The sequence below is a fragment of the Spea bombifrons genome, chromosome 11 (genome assembly GCF_027358695.1).
Source record: "Spea bombifrons isolate aSpeBom1 chromosome 11, aSpeBom1.2.pri, whole genome shotgun sequence".
NCBI classification, from domain to species: Eukaryota; Metazoa; Chordata; class Amphibia; order Anura; family Pelobatidae; genus Spea; species Spea bombifrons.
In genome coordinates, this window is record NC_071097.1 from 9890587 (window position 1) to 9915361 (window position 24775).

At 43.8% G+C, this 24775-nt stretch overlaps 1 protein-coding gene across 1 annotated transcript in view; it reads right to left on the bottom strand.

The window, feature by feature from the left end:
* Positions 1 to 1011: 1011 nt before the first annotated feature.
* The window catches only part of PITX3 (paired like homeodomain 3), a 77789-nt gene continuing 54025 nt past the window's right edge, over positions 1012 to 24775 (bottom strand). The window contains exons 3-4 of the mRNA XM_053450934.1: positions 4187 to 4392; positions 1012 to 1765 (exon numbers count right to left, since the gene is read on the bottom strand). Of these exons, the coding sequence (XP_053306909.1) occupies positions 1202 to 1765; positions 4187 to 4392 (770 nt within the window). The 3' untranslated portion in view covers positions 1012 to 1201. The remainder of the gene's footprint in view (positions 1766 to 4186; positions 4393 to 24775) is intronic.

The following is a 24775-nucleotide window of genomic DNA, read 5'->3' on the forward strand; positions in this document are numbered from 1 at the left end:
TTTCAACAGTCCCCCCTAGGTGACTCTCATCACCCTTAATTGGTACTCAGCGCAAATCCAAATTGTGCAAGCTGGGAGTGCATTCTGTATCACCAGTTAGTAAGGTGGGGTTCTGAAGATGTATCAGGTCAGACTTGAAAAAATATTTTGGGATATCAACTTTGATGAGATAACTTTGTTATATTTTGTTCATTTCCACACTTGGTGAACCTTTATATTTTGATTTGCTACATTTCCAATGGACACTCCCCATTGAAATTTAAATACAATATGAAACCAGACACTAGTTTTATAATAACAAAAAGAGTCCCTCATGATAATTTGCAATATGGTTTACAGTTAATTTCTCCATAGTTCAAAAAGTTTCTCAAAACACATTTTTTAATTAGACAACTGGGTCCTTTTTATTTTAATTCCAAAAAGACGGTGAAAAGAAATCCAAAGATATAACATTAATGTTTGTTGTTATATGCAGAATAGATAGATGGTCGAGGAAGATGTGAAGATGGTCTTCTCTTTCAGTGTGTATGGGTTTCTGTTACAGAAATACTCATTGTTAAAACTTACACTTTCAAAGGAATTGTAAGCAGTCTTGATAATTATTAAAGCAAAAAAACAAGAAACAAAGAAAATGTCTGTGGTATTGAAATCTGCACAAATAAGGACACATTATGACTAATTTAAATTCTACTTTCTGGTGTATTCCACATACAAAATAAGGAAAAAAGATTTACTTTAGATTTTATATATAATATATACACACACATCCCTTTTCCATACATTACAACTCTGATTCCACACGGGTTAAATTATGTTGGTCATGTTATTAGCTTGCAATGTACTTATTTGGTACATCGGATAAGTTAGAATTGGAGATTTTTTCTCAGTTTAAAATAACCTATACATATACTTAATTTTCTAGTTTAGTAAATTGTACCAATTCCATTTGAATAGGAATGGAAGCTTATCTAGATTCAAACCAGAGCATCCCCATGTCTTTGGACTGGGACACTGTATTCACGTTGTACATCATACAGTATGTCCTTTAAAACCCCCCCAAAATTTTGCATTCTCATGTTAAAAATGGAAATATTTTATCAGAGGTCGTTGCATGCCCATTTTGCCTAAAGAAAAACATAAACTGCAGGGAAAATAGGTCTTCTGTTATATGGCTACAGTCAAGTCTTTGGTATGTGGTCCTTCATACTGGCCGGTCCACAGCATACTGACATGGGCTTAGGTTGGAAGCCGGAGTCTGTACTGCTGGGTATGTGAAGTTAGCATGTTGTTTAGCTTTCAGCCTCAGACTTGCCAGGCTGGAATTGCAGGTATCCCTGTACATATATGGGCTGGCCGTGGAAGCATAGGGACATGCGCTAGCTGAAACAGCAGAGTTGAGGCTGGGGCTGTTGAGGTTGTTAATATTTCCCAAGTTGTTAAGGCTAGAGCCTGGGACTCCAGTCACTGCGGAAGAAACCATAGAGGAAGGCATGGTCATGGTGGCAATGGAGTTTGGTGGGGAGAACATAGGTTGAGATGACAGAGGACTTACATTCATTGAGTTAAAAAATGGAAAGCTCTTGGCAGACAGTGGGCTAGTAGCAAGACCCTTGGTAGCCCAGTTGTTATATGAGTATCCAGAATACATATCATCATATGGCTGCATTAGTCCATTAAACTGGACCCCAAAACTATTTTTGCAGAGTTCTGCCTGCTGGTTCCGCTCTCTTTTCCTCCATTTTGCCCTTCGATTCTTGAACCAAACCTAGAAGTAAGAGTGAACAAAAATATACAGATTTATTTCACTTGGACATGGACTGTTTTTAATTCTAGTCAGAATACCTTGCACTTTGCCTATGGAAAGCTATATTTTTCAAGATGGGTTCAGCTGTATCAGTTTGGCCTGTATCCGTTTCGGGTCATGCCATTTGGGATGAAGAATACCCCGGCTACTTTTTAGCATATGGTAGATCGGCTTCTGGATACAGTGGGGCAAAAAAGTATTTAGTCAGCCACCAATTGTGCAAGTTCTCCCACTTAAAAAGATGAGAGAGGACTGTAATTTTCACCATAGGTAAACTTCAACTATGAGAGACAGGATGGGGGGAAAGAATACAGGAAATCACATTGTAGGATTTCTAATGAATTCATTGGTAAATTCCTCGGTAAAATAAGTATTTGGTCACCTACAAACAATCAAGATATCTGGCTCTCACAGACCACCATAAGAGTCTCCTCTGTCCTCCACTCGTTACTTGTTATCAGTATAAAAGACACCTGTCCACAACCTCAAACAGTCACACTCCAAACCCCACTATGGCCAAGACCAAAGTGCTGTCGAAGGACACCAGAAACAGAATTATAGACCTGCACCAGGCTGGGAAGACTGAATCTGCAATAGGCAAGCAGCTTGGTGTGAAGAAATCAACTGTGGGAGCAATTATTCGAAAATGGAAGACATACAGGACCACTGATAATCTCCCTCGATCTGGGGCTCCACGCAAGATCTCACCCCGTGGTGTCAAAATGATCACAAGAACGGTGAGCAAAAATCCCAGAACCACACGGGGGGACCTAGTGAATGACCTGCAGAGAGCTGGGACCAAAGTAACAAAGGCTACCATCAGTAACACACTATGCCGCCAGAGACTCAAATCATGCAGAGCCAGACGTGTCCCCCTGCTTAAGCCAGTACATGTCCGGGCCCGTCTGAAGTTTGCTAGAGAGCATTTGGATGATCCAGAAGAGGATTGGGCGAATGTCATATGGTCAGATGAAACCAAGGTAGAACTTTTGGTAGAAACTCAACTCGTCGTGTTTGGAGGAGAAATAATGCTGAGTTGCATCCAAAGAACACCATACCTACAGTGAAGCATGCGGCTGTTTTTCTGCAAAGGGACCAGGACGACTGATCCATGTAAAGGAAAGAATGAATGGGGCCATGTATCGTGAGATTTTGAGTGAAAACCTCCTTCCATCAGCAAGGGCATTGAAGATGAAACGTGGCTGGGTCTTTCAGCATGACAATGATCCCAAACACACTGCCCGGGCAACGAAGGAGTGGCTTCGTAAGGAGCATTTCAAGGCCCTGGAGTGGCCTAGCCAGTCTCCAGATCTCAACCCCATAGAAAACCTTTGGAGGGAGTTGAAAGTCCGTGTTGCCCAGCGACAGCCCCAAAACATCACTGCTCTAGAGGAGATCTGCATAGAGGAATGGTCCAAAATACCAGCAACAGTGTGTGAAAACCTTGTGAAGACTTACAGAAAACATTTGACCTCTGTCATTGCCAACAAAGGGTATATAACAAAGTATTGATATGAACTTTTGTTATTGACCAAATACTTATTTTCCACCATAATTTGCAAATAAATTCCTTAAAAATCAGACAAAGTGATTTATGGACTTTGTTGTCTCATTCTGTCTCTCATAGTTGAAGTGTACCTATGGTGAAAATTACAGGCCTCTCTCATCTTTGTAAGTGGGAGAACTTGCACAATTGGTGGCTGACTAAATACTTTTCTGCCCCACTGTATGCTGCAGGACTAAGCTTGCACTTATTTGGACGATATAGCCATCTATAGTACCACCTCGGAGGAACACCTACCCCACTTGGGAGTAGTCCTTGAAAGGATTAGGGAGGCAGGACTGACTGTAAAGCCAGACAAGTGCCATATGGTGATGTCAAGGGTGCAGTATCTGGGGCACCGGATGGGGTGCGGAAGACAGAGACCTGAACCCGCTAAAGTAGAAGCAGTAGGGAACTGGCCAATGCCCCACACTAAGACCTAGGTGCTAGCATTTTTAGACACTGCAGGTACAATACAGTACCATAGCTAAGTCCCTGGCATGTCCTGTGGTCCCCTGAGTGTGAAGCGGCGTTCCAACCAGGTAAACAGAGTAATGAAAAGTAAATATTTTTTTAATGAAAAGTCCCCTTAGTAAATGTATCAGATATAGTAGTCATTTAAACATTTTTGTTACTAAATGCCTTTGTGGAAAGCTTCATGTCTGATATGCAAAAAAATGTTTAAAAAAAAATCTCATGTATATTACCAATAGATATGTTTTAAGATTAGAAGGTTTGCTTCGTTTTGTTGGCCTTCCAAGGGTTAAAACTCGCAACCTACTGGTTAGTGCAATGCAATATTTATTTACTAAGAAATCCATACTAGGATTAGCCCTTACCCTCACTCTGGCTTCTGTAAGGTTGGTCCACACAGCAATCTCCTCTCTTGTGCTCATGTCTGGGTACCGGTTTCTCTGGAAAGTTGCTTCAAGTTCTTGCAGCTGCTGGCTTGTGAAATGTGTCCTTTGTCTCCGCTGTTTCTTTTTTAAGGAGCCATCTTCAGGATTAGAGTCATCTGTTTGGTTCTGTTGTGATTTTTCTGTATCTGCAGAAAGAGGAGCAGATCAAATACAGTGTAGACATTGTTAATGTTGTCGATGACTATTGTAGCTGGAAATAGGCAATTTTATGGCAGACAGGAGGCTCCTATTATGCTTATATCTTTCTTTACTTTCAACAGCAGCAAGGGTAATATACAAGTGCGGTAGAAGCGTCCATTTGGATATTTCTGCTGCTCGCAAACACCATATTGCTCGCACCATCCCCCCTTTTTGTTTTCCCGCCCTTAATTTACACTCACCTGGTGATCAGCTGCTTTGCGTCCCCGCCCATCTTCCTCACAGTACCTCAGCAAGACAAACAGGCTCACTTGTACCAATTTGCTTCAAATGCTAGCAATTTGTTTCTATTTACCTAGCTTTCTCTACAACCTACCTATACTTTACAATTATTATTATATACTGTTTCTTTTTGGCTCCTTATCAGCATTATGGCCAATAAGGAAATCAGCAAAAAGACCTCTAGTGACACTGTTCATTCTATTGACAGTGACAAACTATCTGAGTAACTTAATACATCTGTTTCCTCTGCTGTTATTACGGCCATGTCCTCCATGCAGGAAACACTATCAAAATCTATGGCAGATGCCATTTCTGTGTGCCTTCTTAGGGAAAGGTCATTTCACACTCCTACTTCCCCAGAATTTTTCTGGTCTGCAGAGGAGTCATCCAAAGACCTGGCTAAAGGTTTTAAGAAACCTGGCAAAGCCTCAGAAAAGAGAAAACACTGCTCTGACGATCCTCTACCCTTTTCTCTAAAATTCTCCCTAGCGGACGAAAATCTCATTTGTTTGATGATTCTCGACCTAATTCAGAAACAGGCCATCACTCAGGTTCCCCTTTCTTCCACGGGTTTTCTGAGCAACCTTTTTCTTGTGAAAAAGAAAGATGGCGGCTATCGTCCCGTCATCAATCTCAAACAACTGAACAATTTTGTTCGGTACCACCATTTCAAAATGGAGGGAATTCATTTCTTACGAGATCTATTAATCCAAAACGATTGGATGATAAAAATAGACCTGAAGGATGCCTATTTGACTGTTCCAATTCATCCTTCACATCAACATTTTCTTCAATTCATATGGGAAGGTCAAAAATGGCAATTCAATTGCCTTCCCTTCGGCATTTCTTCAGCACCATGGTGCTTTACAAAAATCTTGAAACCTGTCATAGCCCTCCTAAGAAGTCGAGGAGTGAGACTTATCATCTATCTAGATGATATTCTTCTCATGTCTCAAGACCTTCATACCATTCATCTCCATATGAATTGGACAATCTCATTACTGACAAACCTGGGTTTCCTCATAAACGACAAGAAAACCATTTTGACCCCTTCAAGGGAAGTAGAATTCTTAGGGTTCATCATCAATTCTCAGAAATCTGAGTCTACCCTCAAAGAAATTAAAAACCATTCGGAAAGAAATCAGATCTATTCTCAACAAGGAGATAATCTCCCTAAAATCTGTGCCAAGGATTGTGGGTCTACTCTCTGCATCAATCCAAGCCATATTTCCAGCTCCCCTCCATTATCGCGCCCTTCAACGTCTCAAGGCGAGACATCTGAGAGAGGGCTTGGGATACTCAGACGAGATCTCATTAGATATGGAGGCCAAAGAGGAACTTCTTTGGTGGCTGAATCGTGGGAAAAGTATTTTCAGTTCCTTCCCGGATATAACAATAGAGTCAGACGCCAGCCGTATAGGCTGGGGTGCTCGCTGTGGTGCAAATTCCACAGGAGGGAAATGGTCACATTCAGAATCCCACATGCATATCAATTATCTAGAACTTCTAGCGGGATCCTTTGCCCTCAAGAGTTTCATCAAAAACAAAACAAATTGTTGTGTCCTACTCAAGATGGACAACATTACCGCAGTCCAATACATCAACAAACTACTAGATCAAAACCTCTAGCCAATCTAGTAAAACAATTCTGGCACTTCTGCCTAGAGAGGAATATCTCCCTCAAAGCAGAATATCTTCCAGGTCTATCCAACACGATAGCAGACTGGAACTCCCGCTTCCTAGTAGACTACAGCAATTGGCGACTCAATCCCCAAATCTTTTATCAACTCAATTGAGGTTGCCGCTCATCAGGGGGGCGCCAACTTGCCGGCACCCCTCCAGAGACGGACAGTAATGTCCTCTGCTGAAGGAGCAGGCTCGCAAGGGAGCGGGTTCACTTTGAATCCGGCTTAAAATCACTTAAGGGAGCCGGAGGTCTGTTAAAGACCTCCGATACCACTCCCTTGCGATCCGCGCGGCAACAGCTGCCCACTGAACCGGAAGAAGACAGAAGAACTGAAGAAGAGGAAAAGAAGCTGTAAGGAGGAAAGGTAGGAAAGCATTCAGTGAGTGAGAGTGGATTGGTATGTGTGGATTAGTATGTGTGGATTGGTATATGTGTGGATTGGTATGTGTGGATTGGTATATATGTGGATTGGTATGTGTGTGGATTGGTATATATGTGGATTGGTATATGTGTGGATTGGTATATGTGTGGATTGGTATATGTGTGGATTGGTATATGTGTGGATTGGTATGTGCGGATTGGTATGTATGCGGATTGGTATGTGTGGATTAGTATATGTGTGGATTGGTATGTATGTGGATTGGTATGTGTGTGGATTGGTGTATGTGTGGATTGGTATGTGTGGATTGGTATGTGTGGATTGGTATATATGTGGATTAGTATGTGTGGATTGGTATGTGTGGATTAGTACATGTGTGGATTGGTATGTGTGGATTGGTATATGTGTGGATTAGTATATGTGTGGATTGGTATGTCTGGATTGGTATGTCTGGATTGGTGTATGTGTGGATTGATATGTGTGTGGATTGGTATGTGTGTGGATTGGTATACGTGTGGATTGGTATACGTGTGGATTGGTATAAGTGTGGATTGGTAAGTGTGAGAGAGTGATGGGTGTTATGCTGTACCATTTCCAATGTATTTTTCATTATATAATTATGCTCTAAAGTACATCATAACTCCCATCACTCTATACTGTTCCATACAGTGGCAGAACTGGGAGACAGAGGCCTTGCACCCCCACAGCAGGACTCCTGAAAGGTAAGTGAACTTCAAAGAGGGAGAAGGTAGATAGTTAGGAGGGGGTAGATAGGGAGAAGGGAGTGAGACGGAGGATAGGGGGTAGATAGGGAGAAGGGAGTGAGAAGGGGTAGATGGGGCAGTAGGGAGTGAGAAGGGAAAGATAGGGCAATCATACTCCTATCATGCCAAGTCTGCGAGTACATCCTGGAATCTGGGTATGCCTGGGCATGATAGGAATGTGATTGCTGTTAACAATCATATATATATATATATATATATATATATATATATATATATATATATATATATATATATATATATATATATTAATATTGTTATTTAATTGTTTTGTCCTATTTTGGTGTGTTACTTACTTTAAATAAAAGTGTTAGATTTTTTTTTATGGTGTGGGGGGTCATATTCGGTTTCGGCCAGGTAAATGCTGCATTTTCCAGAATTCGGACTGAATTTTCGGTGCATCCCTACTACTAATGAAGTGGTAGGCCTACACCACATCAATGTTTGGCTTAGTATATATTGATAGGAGTTATGCTGCACTATTGTCAATGTCTGGCTCAATGTATAGTGATAGGGATTTCGCTGTACCGTCGTCAATGTGTGCCTCAGTATATAGTGATAGGTGTTATGCTGTACCACCGTCATTGTCTGCCTCAGTATATAGTGGTAGGTGTTATGCTGTACAACCGTCAATGTCTGCCTCAGCATATAGTGATAAAGTGTTATGCTGTACCACCGTCAATGTCTGCCTCTGTATATAATGATAACAGTAATGCTGTACCACCTTCAGTGTCTGCGCCGGTATATAACGGTAGAAGCTATGCAGTTTTAAAGTGTGTGTGTGGGGGGGTGCCACATACAGGATCCGCCCCAGGTGCCAAATACTCTAGGTACGCCCCTGCTTGGAATGTTAATCTTATTCTAGATTTATTTAATTCATGGAATGATAATGATTCACTCTCTCTTAAATTGTTATCTTGTAAATTAACTGTTTTACTATGTTTAATTTCTTTTAAAAGAGGGTCGGATGTTAAAGCTCTAGATATATCTAACAGAACTTTTTCCCCTGACGGTGTTTACTTTATTATAACCAGACGTACCAAAACTAACCTTAAAAAGGTATTTTATCCCTGTTTTCCTGACCATCCTAAATTATGTGTCGTTCGATGTTTGCAAACATATGAACTTCGCTTTCATACACTTAGGTTCACAGAGGGTCTATCCAGGCTCCTGCAGGTTGAATGTAGGTACTGCATCCAACCATGCAAGGTCAATGGAGCCCAGCTCACTAATGAGAGTAAAAATATATATAGAATTTTAGAGAAGAATTACCAGATTTGGAAAAAAAGGTTTTGAAATAGCAAAACGCTACCTGTACTTATTGCCCCATAACGTGCAGAAAAAAGCAAAAAAACATAAAAACATTGGGTATTTCTAAACTCAGGACAAATAGTAGAATCTATTTAGCAGGTTTTTTCATTAGTTTTTGCAGATGAGTAAAAGTTTTTTGTTTAAAAAGTGAGAAAAAAGTTATTTTTTAACAAAAAATCCACATATTTTATCATTTTTTTTATAGTAAATTAGATGATATGATAAAATTAATGGTATCTAAAGAAAGCACTGTTTGTCCTGAAAAAAACAATATATAATATGTATGGGAGCACGAAATGAGAAAGAAGAAAATCACAGCTAAACAGTAACACTGAAAAACGTTAAAAGAGCCATTGTCCCGCAATATACTACGGGTAATAACCCCTATTGTCCATGGCTGGTATTGACATCTCTAAATTCGGAGCACACTCCACTAGAGGTGCTATGTCTACCAAAACCTTACAAGCAGGAGGCTTCTTAAATGACATCCTTAAAGCAGCCGATTGGTCATCGGCTTCTACATTTAAATCGTTTTATTACCGTCCTCAACCTCATGTCTCTAGTGTTGTTTTATAGTCATACTTATGCTTTAAACCAGCATAATAGGAGCATCCTGTCTGCCATAAAATTCCAGATTTTCCTAGTCTGGATGTCAGAAAATATAGATTTTATTAAAGACGGGGGCGACTATTATCCCACCCTTTAACCCTCCCTGTTTGTTTTTTCTCCTCAGCTTGAGACGGACAAATACTACTTCATCCTTACAAGTTCTCCAGTTTTCTCTTCAGGAATTGTTTCTTCTCGTTGTTTATTCTACTAAGACATGCCCTCTCGCATCAAGAAAGAGGAGGAGCTGTAAGGTTCAACTGCCACTATACCTGTCTACCAGACCTGATTGGCTAATCTATGCATATAGCATGTTTGGTTAAACCTACCTGTTCATTTTTTTCTCTAACTTGTATATTACCTTTGCTGCTGTTGAAAGTAAAGAAAGATATAAGCATAATAGTTGCCCCCTGTCTTTAATAAAATCTATATTTTCTGATGTCCAGACTAAGAAAATCTGGAATTTTAACATAATATCTTCATAGGTATACAAAGGCCTTTTATCATCAGCAACCATCACATCCCCGAGTTCCAAAGGCATGTTGTGTGCTAATCCACAATTATGCTTATAATGCTAATTAATCATTAGAAGACCATTTTGCAATTCTGGTACATGTCCTTGTTTTCCATGCCAACAACATGACACCCAAACTCGTATAGTATGTGTATATAATTTTACTTTACTTTACTTTACAGTAGACTTGTGCATTCGTCTTCGGGCGAACATGAAAACGAGCACGAAGAGGCCGTTTTTTTGTTCGTTCCGAAGGAACGTAGAACAGAATACAGTGCCGGCAAACCGTAGGCGAAGACGAAGACTCACAATCACGAAGAATCGAAGATTCTTCGTGATCGTCTTCGTTTTTGCCGCGCAACCGCCAAAATTTCAAACAGGAGTGAGCTGATCCTCGTCTGTCCAATCAGCTCACTCTTGTGACGTAACGCTAAGGGTCTCGTCCAATGCCTGTGCTGCTGTTTTTTGAATTCTGAAGGCGCCTTTATAAGACCAGAGCTTGCCTGAGAGATCCATTCATTTTTCGCTGTGACTGCTTTGGCAACACTGCTGTGCTGCATCCGAGCGTTACAGAGAGAGATTGTTCTGTTCTGTGTGAGACTGGTAAGCCTTAGCCTGCCATTTCTCACTGTGTACTTCATCCTCACTTCAGTGCTACTTAATTAATATATTTAATAATAATAATTTGATTAATTTAATTTTTTTTAAATTAATTTGTCATCAACTTTAGTGTAAGTGCTGTTGAGTTGACAGTGCACCCAGTGCCTCAGTGGCACTGGGGTGCCCTTGCCCTGGGCTGGCACTAGTGCCTATTGCCTGTCCTGCTTAAATAAATTAAATAGAATTTATAAATTACAATTTAATAGAATCTATAATTTAATAGTTCATTATAATATTATATATATATATATATTTGTCAGTCATATATATATATACTATAGTATACTAGTGTAGAGTGTACTGTAGACATTCATCTACTAGTGTCTAATTTAAAATCAGTAATATTAATTAATATAATTAATAATTGAATTCATTATAAAATTATATATATATTTGTCAGTTATAGTTAGTAATAGTATACTAGTGTAGAGTGTACTGTAGACATTCAGAACATCTACTAGTGTCTAATCTAAAATCAGTAATATCAATAATTCTCTAATTCTTTCTTATCTTAATAGTTAATTAAATTAGCTATAAATAAAAGTAATAATATTAATTAATTACTACTAGCGTATAGTTCAGCTAATCTTATTAGTACTGGTGCTGCAGCTCTATAGTTTGTGCTTTGTTTTAGCAACAGTAAGAGACCAAGTCAATTTTTCTTAATTAATCTTTCATTTTATTTCATTTGTTTTGCTCACCTCAGTCCATCAGTGAAGTGAACTTGTTGGGCTAGTGAGTGCAGCCGCATAAGTGCTGTGTTTTTTTTTGATCAGCAAGCAGTGACGTTAACTGTTTTGCAAAGATTTTCTCATTTATTTTACATTTTATTTCAATTTTATTAAAAGTACCCTTAGTGTTTTGCTCACCTCAGTCCATCAGTGAAGTGAACTTGTTGGGCTAGTGAGTGCAGCAAGCAGTGAAGATAACTGTTTTGCTGTGACATTTTATTTTATTTCTAATTCTTTTCAAGAAAAATTGACTGTGACGAGCTGTACTAAGCAAAGCTTCAAGCTACTAGCTGTAGTACTAAAATAATTCTAATCTTCTTTAATCTTAATCTATAATATATTATAAATAATAATATTCTAATTCATAATCTATAATATAAGTAATTCTAATTCTAAATTCTAATTCTTAATCTATATTCTTCTATCTATAATACATAATATATAAGTAAATTAGTTCTAATCTATTAATATTATATAACTTAATATTAATTAATAAATCATATACTGAATCTGATTTAACCTCACTTTAGCTGAGTGGGTTTGAGAGCGTCTGCCTAGAGGTAGACTTATAGTAAGGAAATATAGCTTTAGGCTAGCATAGTAGTAGGCTAAGCTCTTAGGCCCGTGTAAATTCAAATTAAAAATAAAATACTGCTAGTTATTAAATAGTTAATCTTGAGTTAATAATTTAAATAACTTTAGGATTTTGGCAGATTGCACACAGCACAGTGCAGTAGTGCATAGTTTTACTTTTTAAGCAGTAGCACTGAAGAGAACTTCCTCTAATTTTTTTGTCTTTAATTCGTTTTTCCTTTTTTTTATTTTTATTTTTTTATTTTTTTTTTATAGTTTTTTAAACACTACACTACACTACACTACACTACACTACACACACAACACAAAATTTGAAATGGATCCTCCTTTTGGGACTAAGGAGGGACAAGCTCCATCTACCACCACCACCACCACCACCACCACCACCAGCAGCACCACCACCAGTTCTAAGATGCAGCCTTTGCGTCAGTCTAGTCGGCCAAGTAGGCCAAGCTCTCGCTTATCATTTGGGGAAGCATTGCTTGAAGGATCATCAAGTAAAGGAAAGGCACCAAAAGCAGGCAGTAGTAGTGCGGCTAGGCCCACAAGCTCTATGGTTTTTTACGGAAAGCCTAAAGCACCAGAAGCACGTTCAAAGTTAAAGGGTAGCACAAGTAGTACCAGCCCAGTGACTAAAAAGAAGTGCCTTTTGCCCCAAGCAGCATCTTCCCCATCCACCAGCAGCATGCAAGGTACCAAGCAGAGCCAAATTAGCAGCAAGACTCAGAGGGGTCCCAAACCAAAGCGATCTCATTCCTTTGTAGGGAAAACCACCACCACCACCCCCACCTCTACCGCCTCTACCACCACTAGTGCTGCGCCTACTGTTCCCACTGGTACCGCCACGCCATGTCCTCCTAGTACCTCTAGCAAGCCACCAAGTCCTTACAAAATTTTTGTAAAGACAGTTAGAGAGAGGGCTACACATAGTGGAACTCCACCTAGCGAGGTAGCAGAGGAGCCTGAGACTGAGAGGCCAAGTGCAGAGTCTATTCTTCCTGCTCGCACTACTACTAGTCACGAGTCTCACGACGATATCAGTCTTAGCTCCAGCCTAGCAGGAATTCCATTCGATCTGGCTAATGAAGAGCTAGACTATGAGCCAGAGGAAGTAGAGGAGATGAGTGGTCAGGAATCAGATTCCTCAGGGAGCAGTGTCCAAATGACTAGTGCACAATTTTCCCCTGAGCCTCCACCTTCTCCGCTACGATCATCACCATCACCACCACCAGCAGCAGCAGCAAAACCTAGCAAATCTAAAGCAATTAGCAGTCCCACTATGGCCAGTACTGTTACCACCAGTCCCACCACCACTAGTTCTGCCCCTGTTCATCCACCCCGAGCAGTAAGAGCAGCACCCAAGGCACACTCCAAGGCTATGCGCGCCCCAATTTGGGAGCACTTTGAAAATGTTGAAGAAGGGCGCTATGGAAAGTGCAAACATTGTGGGAAGCTAATAAGCAGAGGGAAAGTGTCTGGCCATTTTACCAGTGCTAGCATGAAGCATCACCTCAGCACTCAACACAACGCTGTGCTATTGGGGAAAGATGCAGAGGTAAAACTTAGTGCAGGCAGCATAGCTGGTGGCCGTGGAAAAACCCCAACAGCTTCTTCTTCTGAGCCAATAGCAGCAGCAGCAGCAGCAGCAACTAGTGCTGGCAGCCAGAGACCAAGGCAGGTTGGAGCACTGCATGCCCAGCCCACCCTGGAAGAATTTGGGGCATTCCACTCCAAGAGAACGATGCCCAAACAGCAGGCCAATAAAGTAACGCGACTTATTGGTCAGTTCATTGCTGTTGGAGGGGCATCCTTCTCTATGATTGAAGGGGAGCCTTTCAAACAATTGATGGCGGCTGTGGCTCCACAATACACAGTTCCGTCACGTTCCACTTTCAGCAGGAACATTGTCCCCTCGCTGTATCGGTCCTGTGTTGCAGCAGTGAAAGAGGAGCTTTCCAAGGCTGCTGGTCAGTGTGTTCATTTCACTACAGATTTGTGGAGTGCACCTAGCGCCCAGCATGCCTTTCTTTCTTTGACAGCACACTGGTGGCAGCCCGGTGTGTCTAAGGAAGTTGCTGCAGCAGGCTACCGATCATTCCTTCTCCATGCAGAAGTGATGGATGAAAAGCACACTTCCCAAAATATTCTGCATGCGATTAGGAAAATGTTTAGCCTTTGGGTGGGAGCAGAGGCGGGCACCAATGTTGAAGTTGGTTTTGTGGTAACTGACGGAGGTGCCAATATGGTGAAAGCGCTGCGAGATGGTCATATTGTTGGTGTGCGCTGTGCAGCCCACATCATCCATCTTGTAGTGAAGGCAGCAATGTCAGAAGGAACTAATGTGGCAGCAGTAGTTCTGTCCCGCTGCAGAAAGATCGCTGGGCACTTTCACCATAGTGTTAAGGCTAGCCAACTTTTGAGGGAAGAGCAAGAGAGGTCAGGTCTTCCCGTACACTGCCTACGTCAGGATGTCAGTACACGGTGGAACTCCACGTTAGACATGCTAGAGAGGATTTTGGAGCAGCAGAGGGCAATCCATAATCTTGCCTCAGAGCACAATATTGGGATTACCTCTCCATTGAATAGGGAGGATTGGACAGTGATCGCCCAGCTAGTGGCAGTCCTTAAACCATTCAGGGATGCCACAGAAAATTTAAGCTCAAAGACTGCCAGTCTGGCCCAGGTAATCCCAGTGTTCTCCCATCTAGGCAGCAAGATGGATGTGTTCCTTGGAAACCGTGAGGCTGTTCAAGGTGGCACTCTACATCCTGACGTAGCAGCCATAGTCAGGAAGCTGAAGGATCTGCTAAAAGTACACCTTCGCAAGCGAATGGAAGAGAGTCCCGAAATGATGCTAGCGTGCCTTTGTGATCCAAGAATTAAGGGAAAGCTAGCTTTGAAATTCAATGTTCTCAGTAGCTACCGGGAGCAATTGGTCAACAAGGTGCGTGACTGGCAGCGTAAAATGGGAATGCTGTCCGAGGAGGGTGAGGTGCAGGAGGAGGAAGAGATGATGTGGTCTGCTACCCCTAGCAGCAGCATCAGCAGCAGTGCCACAAGCAGCACAACACAGCTGAGTGGAGCAGCTGCGTTTTGGGAAGAGGCACTTGGCAGTATAGTTGGACCATCTGACAGAGCTAGCAGCAGAAAGGAGAGTAGTGCTGCTGAAATGGTCAAACTTTACCTCTGTGAAGTTCCTTCTGCTCCTAATGTTGATCCTCTTAGCTACTGGGATGAAAAGAAGAGTGTGTGGCCTGCACTCTCATGGGTTGCGCAGCAGCTTCTATCATGTCCGCCAACCACTGTTCAAAGTGAGCGCGTGTTTTCTATGACTGGAAACATACTGAGTCCACAGCGCTCACGCATGGCACCTCATCTCATGGAGCAGATTGCCTTTCTTAAATTCAATCTGCCCAAATTGGGTTACCCAGCTCTTAGCTTGGAAAGTTAAATTTTTTCTCTCTAATGTTTAAGGTAGTTTCTCCCCCTGGTTGCACTTGCTGCGGTGTGGCAATGCCTGCTACCTCCGCTGGTGTAGCCAATTTACGCTAGGGCCTAGTGTCTGAGCTCTGTAAGTCCGCTCCCAAACGCCTAGGACTGACAGTCTTTGGATGCTTTGCCCTGGGGTGAAACAGGTGAGTGGGTCGTCAATTGCCCACTCATTCACCTTTTTCCGTTTCCAACGCTGCTGCTGGTGGTGGTGCCAGTATCTTTTGCCAGTTCGCTTCCTGGCTGAAATCATGCCTCAGATGTCCCTAATGGAAAGGGTAGTTTCTCCCCCCTGGTTGCACTTGCTGCGGTGTGGCAACGCCTGCTACCTCCGCCGGTGTAGCCAGCTTACGCTAGGGCCTTGTGTCTGAGTTCTGGAAGTCCGCTCCCAAACGCCAAGGACTGACAGTGTTTGGATGCTTTGCCCTGGGGTGAAACAGGTGAGCGGGTCGTCAATTGCCCACTCATTCGCCTTTCCCAATGCTGCTGCTGCTGGTGGTGGTGCCAGTGTCTCTCTTCTCTGCCAGTTCGCTTCCTGGCTAGTGTCATGCCTTAAATGTCCCTGATGGTAAGGGCAGTTTCTCCCCCCTGGTTGCACTTGCTGCGGTGTGGCAACGCCTGCTACCTCCGCCAATGTAGCCAGCTTACGCTAGGGCCTTGTGTCTGAGTTCTGGAAGTCCGCTCCCAAACGCCAAGGACTGACAGTTTTTGGATGCTTTGCCCTGGGGTGAAACAGGTGAGCGGGTCGTCAATTGCCCACTCATTCGCCTTTTCCAATGCTGCTGCTGCTGCTGCTGCTGCTGCTGGTGGTGCCAGCATCTCTTCTCTGCCAGTTCGCTTCCTGGCTAGTGTCATGCCTTAATTGTCCCTTATGGTAAGGGCAGTTTCTCCCCCCTGGTTGCACTTGCTGCGGTGTGGCAACGCCTGCTACCTCCGCCAATGTAGCCAGCTTACGCTAGGGCCTTGTGTCTGAGTTCTGGAAGTCCGCTCCCAAACGCCAAGGACTGACAGTCTTTGGATGCTTTGCCCTGGGGTGAAACAGGTGAGCGGGTCGTCAATTGCCCACTCATTTGCCTTTTCCAATGCTGCTGCTGGTGGTGCCAGCATCTCTTCTCTGCCAGTTCGCTTCCTGGCTAGTGTCATGCCTTAAATGTCCCTTATGGTAAGGGCAGTTTCTCCCCCCTGGTTGCACTTGCTGCGGTGTGGCAACGCCTGCTACCTCCGCCAATGTAGCCAGCTTACGCTAGGGCCTTGTGTCTGAGTTCTGGAAGTCCGCTCCCAAACGCCAAGGACTGACAGTCTTTGGATGCTTTGCCCTGGGGTGAAACAGGTGAGCGGGTCGTCAATTGCCCACTCATTTGCCTTTTCCAATGCTGCTGCTGCTGCTGCTGCTGCTGGTGGTGCCAGCATCTCTTCTCTGCCAGTTCGCTTCCTGGCTAGTGTCATGCCTTAATTGTCCCTTATGGTAAGGGCAGTTTCTCCCCCCTGGTTGCACTTGCTGCGGTGTGGCAACGCCTGCTACCTCCGCCAATGTAGCCAGCTTACGCTAGGGCCTTGTGTCTGAGTTCTGGAAGTCCGCTCCCAAACGCCAAGGACTGACAGTCTTTGGATGCTTTGCCCTGGGGTGAAACAGGTGAGCGGGTCGTCAATTGCCCACTCATTTGCCTTTTCCAATGCTGCTGCTGCTGCTGCTGCTGCTGCTGCTGGTGGTGCCAGCATCTCTTCTCTGCCAGTTCGCTTCCTTGCTAGTGTCATGCCTTAATTGTCCCTTATGGTAAGGGCAGTTTCTCCCCCCTGGTTGCACTTGCTGCGGTGTGGCAACGCCTGCTACCTCCGCCAATGTAGCCAGCTTACGCTAGGGCCTTGTGTCTGAGTTCTGGAAGTCCGCTCCCAAACGCCAAGGACTGACAGTCTTTGGATGCTTTGCCCTGGGGTGAAACAGGTGAGCGGGTCGTCAATTGCCCACTCATTTGCCTTTTCCAATGCTGCTGCTGCTGCTGCTGCTGCTGCTGCTGGTGGTGCCAGCATCTCTTCTCTGCCAGTTCGCTTCCTGGCTAGTGTCATGCCTTAATTGTCCCTTATGGTAAGGGCAGTTTCTCCCCCCTGGTTGCACTTGCTGCGGTGCACTTGGGCACCAGGGGGCTCTTCGTGTTCGTCTTCGTGCTCGTCTTCGGGGAAAAAAAAATCTTCGTATTCCGCGAATATTCGCCCGTTCCTGTCTTCTCTTCGGGCGAATATTCGCGGACATTCTTCGTGCTCGTTTAATCTTCGTTTTCCTCCTGGTTGCCTAGCAGGGGTTAATACGGGGTTAATAACACATCACAGCAGCAGCAGCTGCCGTGAAGGTACGTGTGTGCAGCTCTATTGGTCGTTTCGGCAGGGGGCTGGTCTGGCATCAACGAGTGAATTGCAGAACTGCAGAATGCACTTCATTCGTTGATGGCAGGCGAGCCCCCTGCCGAAACGACCAATAGAGTTGCACACACATACCGAGGTGTACTGTCCATAGATGTTTAATAAAAGAATAGGGAATATTTTACATTTTTAAATTGATTTTGGACCACTTTACATGCCTAACATTTGCTACCTATTTACAATGGCATACTTTGCAACAACCCAACTTACTTATTGGACAGGACTGGAAAATAGCAGGACTGTCCACCAAAATCTTGGGTGTGTTGGCAGGTATGCTGATGGAAAAATGTTGGACAAGAACTAAAAAATAGCTTAGGGTTAATGTACGGTTATGTTTAAGATTAGTAGCAGTGCACTGGTTTGGTTAAAGATGGATTATGTCTAAATAATAATAATTTAATTTTAATGTTTTTTTTAAAAAAAAAAATAGGGGTTTATTTAAATGTATTTTAAAGTTAGATTTATTATTTAGTACTTGATTATATTTATTAAATGTTTATAGTAGCGTTACCTACCGAGCTATAACTACCTATGTGTATTTGCATTTTGCATACCTAGTTTAGCTAAATTAGATGGGACAGGACTGGAAAAAAGCAGGACTGTCCCTGAAAAAGTTGGGTCTGTTGGCAGGTATGTGGATGGAAAAATGTTATAGGGTGAAGTGTGAGTTATAGTGTTAATGTAATGCTATTAGTGAGTGAAGGCCAGGGCAAATAACAAGGAAAAGGTCCTTGTGTTTTGTGCATTGTAAGTGTGTGTGTATGTGTGTTATGTGTGATGTCACTGTGTGTTATATGTGTTATATGTGTTATTGTGTGTGTTATGTTTGGTTGGTTGTGTATCAGAAGGAAAATAATGAAATGGAAAAGGAAATGGGAAAGGCAAATGAGTGGGCAATTGGCGACCCGCTCACCTGTTTCACCCCAGGGCAAAGCACCCAAACACTGTCAGTCTTAGACGTTTGGCAGCAGACTTCCAGAGCTCAGACACAAGGCCCTAGCGTAAGCTGGCCACTCCGGCGGAGGTAGCAGGCGTTGCCACACCGCAAACAGAGGCAGCCAGGGGGGAGAAACTGCCCTTACCATTAGGGACATTTTGGGTATGACTCTAGCCAGGAAGCGAACTGGCAGAGAAGAGATGCTGGCACCACCACCAGCAGCAGCATTGAAAAGGCGAATGAGTGGGCAATTGGCGACCCACTCACCTGTTTCACCCCAGGGCAAAGCACCCAAACACTGTCAGTCTTAGACGTTTGGCAGCAGACTTCCAGAGCTCAGACACAAGGCCCTAGCGTAAGCTGGCCACTCCGGCGGAGTTAGCAGGCGTTGCCACACCGCAGACAGAGGCAGCCAGGGGGGAGAAACTGCCCTTACAATTAGGGACATTTTGGGCATGACTCTAGCCAGGAAGCGAACTGGCAGAGAAGAGATGCTGGCACCACCACCACCACCACCACCACCAGCAGCATTGAAAAATTGGAAAGGCGAATGAGAGGGCAATTGGCGACCCGCTCACCTGTTTCACCCCAGGGCAAAGCACCCAAACACTGTCAGTCTTAGACGTTTGGCAGCAGACTTCCAGAGCTCAGACACAAGGCCCTAGCGTAAGCTGGCCACTCCGGCGGAGGTAGCAGGCGTTGCCACACCGCAGACAGAGGCAGCCAGGGGGGAGAAACTGCCCTTACCATTAGGGACATTTGATTCATGACACTAGCCAGGAAGCGAACTGGCATCGAAGAGACACTGGCACCACCACCACCAGCAGCAGCAGAATTGGGAAAGGCGAATGAGTGGGCAATTGGCGACCCACTCACCTGTTTCACCCCAGGGCAAAGCACCCAAACACTGTCAGTCTTAGACGTTTGGCAGCAGACTTCCAGAGCTCAGACACAAGGCCCTAGCGTAAGCTGGCCACTCCGGCGGAGGTAGCAGGCGTTGCCACACCGCAAACAGACGCAGCCAGAGGGGAGAAACTGCCCTTACCACTAGGGACATTTTGGGCATGACTCTAGCCAGGAAGCGAACTGGCAGAGAAGAGATGCTGGCACCACCACCAGCAGCAGCATTGAAAAATGGGAAAGGCGAATGAGTGGGCAATTGGCGACCCACTCACCTGTTTCACCCCAGGGCAAAGCATCCAAAGACTGTCAGTCCTTGGCGTTTGGGAGCGGACTTCCAGAACTCAGACACAAGGCCCTAGCGTAAGCTGGCTACATTGGCGGAGGTATTACAATGGCACTATGCATTACAATGAGTAGTATTCCCCTGGTATCCACCAAGCCCATATTCATCTGTGAGACTTCCAGATAAGTGTGTGTGATTCATCAGAAAACACATTTCCCCTGCTCCAGAGTCCAGTGGCTGTGAGCTTTACACCATTCCAGCTGACCCTGCACATAATGATCTTTGGCTTGAGTGCAGCTGCTTGGCAATGAAAACCTATGTTATGTAATTCACAATTCTTAGTGTATGAGTTGATGTTACTTCCTTCAACTCTGTAGTGAGTAATGCTACAGAGGACAGGTGATTTTTATGTGTTACAGCACTTGGTGACCCCACTCTCTGCATGGTGTGCAGCTTCATGGTTGAGCTGTTGTTACTCCTGCTGTAGATGCCTATACTTGAAAAAAGAATCAAACTTACAGTGCACATCTAGCAGGGCAGAATCTTTGCAAACTAACTTGTGTCAAAGGTGGCATGCAATGTTTAAAGTCACTGAGTACTTTAGTATGACCCAATCTACTATTTAATGTATTGATTGTTATATATGATTGTTCTATAGTTGCTCCCTGAAGCTGAATGTGACATAACTATATCACACATAGGTAGTGAAGTAACAGACAATGTTTGCCCTAATTAAAGATAATAATCTGCGTCTTAGGTTCTCAAATCTGGTTTCTGGTCTCACTAAGTTACGTATGTGCCTTTTAGAATGTATAATGAATGAGCAAGAATAATTTATCTGGTTATTTTCACTTTATAATTTAATATGTTAAACTTCAAACCTTGTAAACTATGTTAGTGCCATCTATTATAGTAACCAAAGATAAAAATCCTATATAATATTTCCACTTAAATCTTGAAAATGAACACAGCCAAACTTTTTGAAACCAATAAAATTAATAACCAACATTAAACCATAGCATCAACGAAATGTTCAAAAACCATCTGGTGGTCAAAGGGTTAAAGTGAGATAAGTGAGGTTTGATCAACTGTTTTTTTCATTAGATCTACTCTAAAATAGGCAATATTAACAATCTTTTTCGGGGGGGCTAGCCCCCCTCAACAAAAATGTCAACAAAATGTTACTGATTATGATAGCTCTGTGTTAGATCAGGGTTGATCAGACAAAAGTTTTGTTAGATCTAGTCCAATTACTGGTCCCCCCTCAACTGAAATTTAGAATTTTTTTTTTAATGGATTTTGGTAGATATTCGTTAGATCCAGTTAGATCAACTGTTTTTTTTCATTAGATCTATCACGCTGGAGGCGGTATTCACAATCCTATTTTGTGTGCGGGGGATGGAAATACATATGGGTTCCCCCCCCCAACTGAAATGTGGGGAAAAAAATTATGGATTTTGGTAGATATTCGTTAGATCCGGTTAGATCAACTGTTTTTTTTGTTAGATCTATCACACAGGAGGAGGTATTCACAATCCTATTTTGTGTGCGGGGGATGGGAATACATACAGCTTGCCCCCCCAACTGAAATTTGGATTTTTTTTAATGGATTTAGGTAGATATTCGTTGGATCCGGTTAGAGCAACTGTTTTTTTCATTAGATCTATCACGCAGGAGGCGGTATTCACAATCCTATTTTGTGTGCGGGGGATGAGAATACATACGGGTTAGCCCCCCCCACCTAAAATTTCAGTTGAGGGGGCAGCCCCCCCTCATTAAATATGCAATATCTCAGTAATTAGACTAGATCTAACAAAAATATGGTCTGATCAAACCTGATCTAACACTGAGCTATCATAATCAGTAACGTTTTGTTGAAATTTTTGTTGAGGGGGGCTGGCTACGGGTTAGCCTCCCCTGAAAAAGATTGTTAATATTGCCTATTTTAGAGTAGATCTAATGAAAAAAACAGTTGATCAAACCTGATCTAACAAAGATCTAACAAATGCAATGATCTTTTGTAAAAATTCTTAATATGGGGGGCTAACCCGGGGGAGGTTCCAAAATGTCCCAAGTGGGATATGGGCCCAGCAAACCAATTTCTAAAAAATTGCGCATGTTCCAGTTTTGGCCTCATAGCTTCCTCCAAAAATGCATGAACCATGCATGTGAGGCCTTGTTAGAATCAGGGGATGTTGGTGAACAAAATGTGGCATTTTCTTCCACTGTTGCACATATGCTGTGCAAGAAATTAATTGTAACATAGAAATGTATGCGTTAAAAACGCAATCAAATACATTTTCCATGAACTTTGGCAGACATCAGTGAAGAAATGGCTGCCTGAAAACTGTCAAAATTACCCAAGTTGAACACCTTGACTTGTCTGCTGTTCATAAACATATACTTTTATGGGGTAATTTACAGTGGGGGGCTTCCAAAATGTCCCAAATGGGATATGGGCCCAGTAAACCAATTTCTGAAAATTCCAAATTTGAAAACTAAAATGCGCATGTTCCAGTCTTGCCCTCATAGCTACCTCCAAAAATGCATGAACCATGCATGTGAGGCTGTCAGAAACAGGAACGGAGCGTAGCGCAGGTTTGGTACGTAAGGTGCTTTAATGAGCAACCAATCAAAAACATACAGTTCAAATGAAAGAAACACGGCTGTGTAGATTTATAAACGAATTTACAGTCCAGTACATAGGGCAAAGGCAAGTAGCGTAGTCAAAACAGTTCCGAGGTCAAAGGCAGGCGGCGTAGGTTCTTAAACGAAGTCACAGTTCCAGTATAGAGGGCAAAGGCAAACAGCGTAGTCAAAAACAGTTCCAAGGTCAAAGGCAGGCAGCGTAGGTTCATAAACGAAGGCACAGTTCCAGATAAAGGGCAAAGACAAGTAGAGGAATCCAATAAAGGAGCACAAAGGGTCAAAATACCGTAATGTCACGCAGAATATCCAATAATCTTCAAGAAGTAGGTGATAGGGAATCCACAGGAAACTGGCTCAACAAGCAAGCAAAGTGTAAAGGGATTATTGAGTTCTTATAGGGTCTTTAATTAGAGGTTTCCTCCCCTTCCCACCTGATTACCTCCTCTGGGCACCTGTTCCCCTCCTCCACACACCTGGTGCCCTCCCCTTGGTGTGAGAAGGATAGGGGTAAGGGAGGCTGACTCCTCCCCTGATTGGCAGCTCCCTCCTGCCTCCCTCCATCCCCCGGGACGAAGCCACGCCCCCCCGCCACAAGGAAAGCTCGCGCTTTTGCCAAGCGCGGAGTGCGGCAAAATCGAGGCCGGGGATATGGCCTTCCCCGCGGACGAGCGATCGCGCCACGAGGGAGCCGGCGTCCCGAATCCGTTCCCCGCGACGGCGATCCCCGCCGCGAGGTAAGTGGCCGTCCCCGGTCCTGACACACCCCCCCCTGTAGAGGCGACCTCCGGGCGCCATGGGGGCCTGGACGGCCAGGGTGAGCTGCGTGGAATCTCTTGAGTTTCGCGGGGGCGTGTATGTTACCGAGAGGTTCCCATGTGCATTCGTCCCTCCCATAACCCTTCCATAAGGCCAGATATTCCAAACGTCCTCTGCGAATGTGGGAGTCTAGGATTTTTTCTACCTCGAACTCTTCTGATCCTTCCACCAATACGGGTGGTGGTGGTTCATTTCTTCTCGGGTTGGCATCCGGTACCCACTTTTTGATCAAAGAAATATGGAAAGTGGGGTGTATCCGCCACGTTTGTGGGAGTTGTAGACGGACTGCCGCGGATCCTACCAAGGCGGCTATGGGAAAGGGACCAAGAAACCTGGGACTCAATTTCTTAGAAAGTCCAGTCATCTTGATATGGGATGAAGATAACCATACCTTGTCTCCTACTTGGTAGGAGGGAGGTTTACTCCGGTGTTTGTCATAGTATTTCTTGTGGTCTTGCTGCGCTTTGAGGAGGGAGTTCTTTAGTATCGGTAGGGTCTGTAGTAGTATCTGAAGACGTTCCCCCGCTGGTGGGGTGTTCTGAGCTGGAGGAAGATCAATGAGAAACGTGGGGTCATAACCATAGTTGGCTCGAAACGGAGACATACCTATTGTTTTCTGAGTATGATTGTTATATGCGAACTCGGCCAACGGTAACATCTGGAACCAATCGTCTTGCTGATGTGCTACATAACATCTCAGGTATTGTTCTAAGATCTGGTTAATCCTTTCCGTTTGTCCGTTAGTGTTGGGATGGTAGGCCGAGGATAGCCGTTTATGGATCTGCAATCCTTTACAGAAAGCCGACCAGAATTTGGACGTAAACTGTACTCCTCTATCCGATAGGATGGAGCGTGGAACACCATGCAGACGGAATATAGACCTGATAAACAGATCGGCTGTTTCTGAAGACGTGGGCAACTTGGTGGCGGGAACGAAATGGGCCATCTTAGTCAGACGATCGACCACGACCATAATAGTATTGTGTTTTTGGGATGGAGGTAAATCCACTATGAAATCGACGGTGATGTCCTCCCAGGGTCTATCAGGGATGGGGAGAGGCTGTAAGAGACCGGCAGGTGGAGCGTTACTTCCTTTGGAACGGGCACAGACAGAACACGAACGAATGTATTGTTGAATATCTCGTCTCATGGTAGGCCACCAAAACGATCGAGCTGCTAAGTCTATGGATTGTCTGTTACCGCCATGTCCTGCCAGGGGATGGTCGTGAATTGAATGAAGGACAGTGTTTCGCAGTGAGGGAGGTACATATATTTGTTTGTCTTTGTAAAACAGTCCATCTAAGAAACGTAAAGAGGTTGTTTCTGGACTGT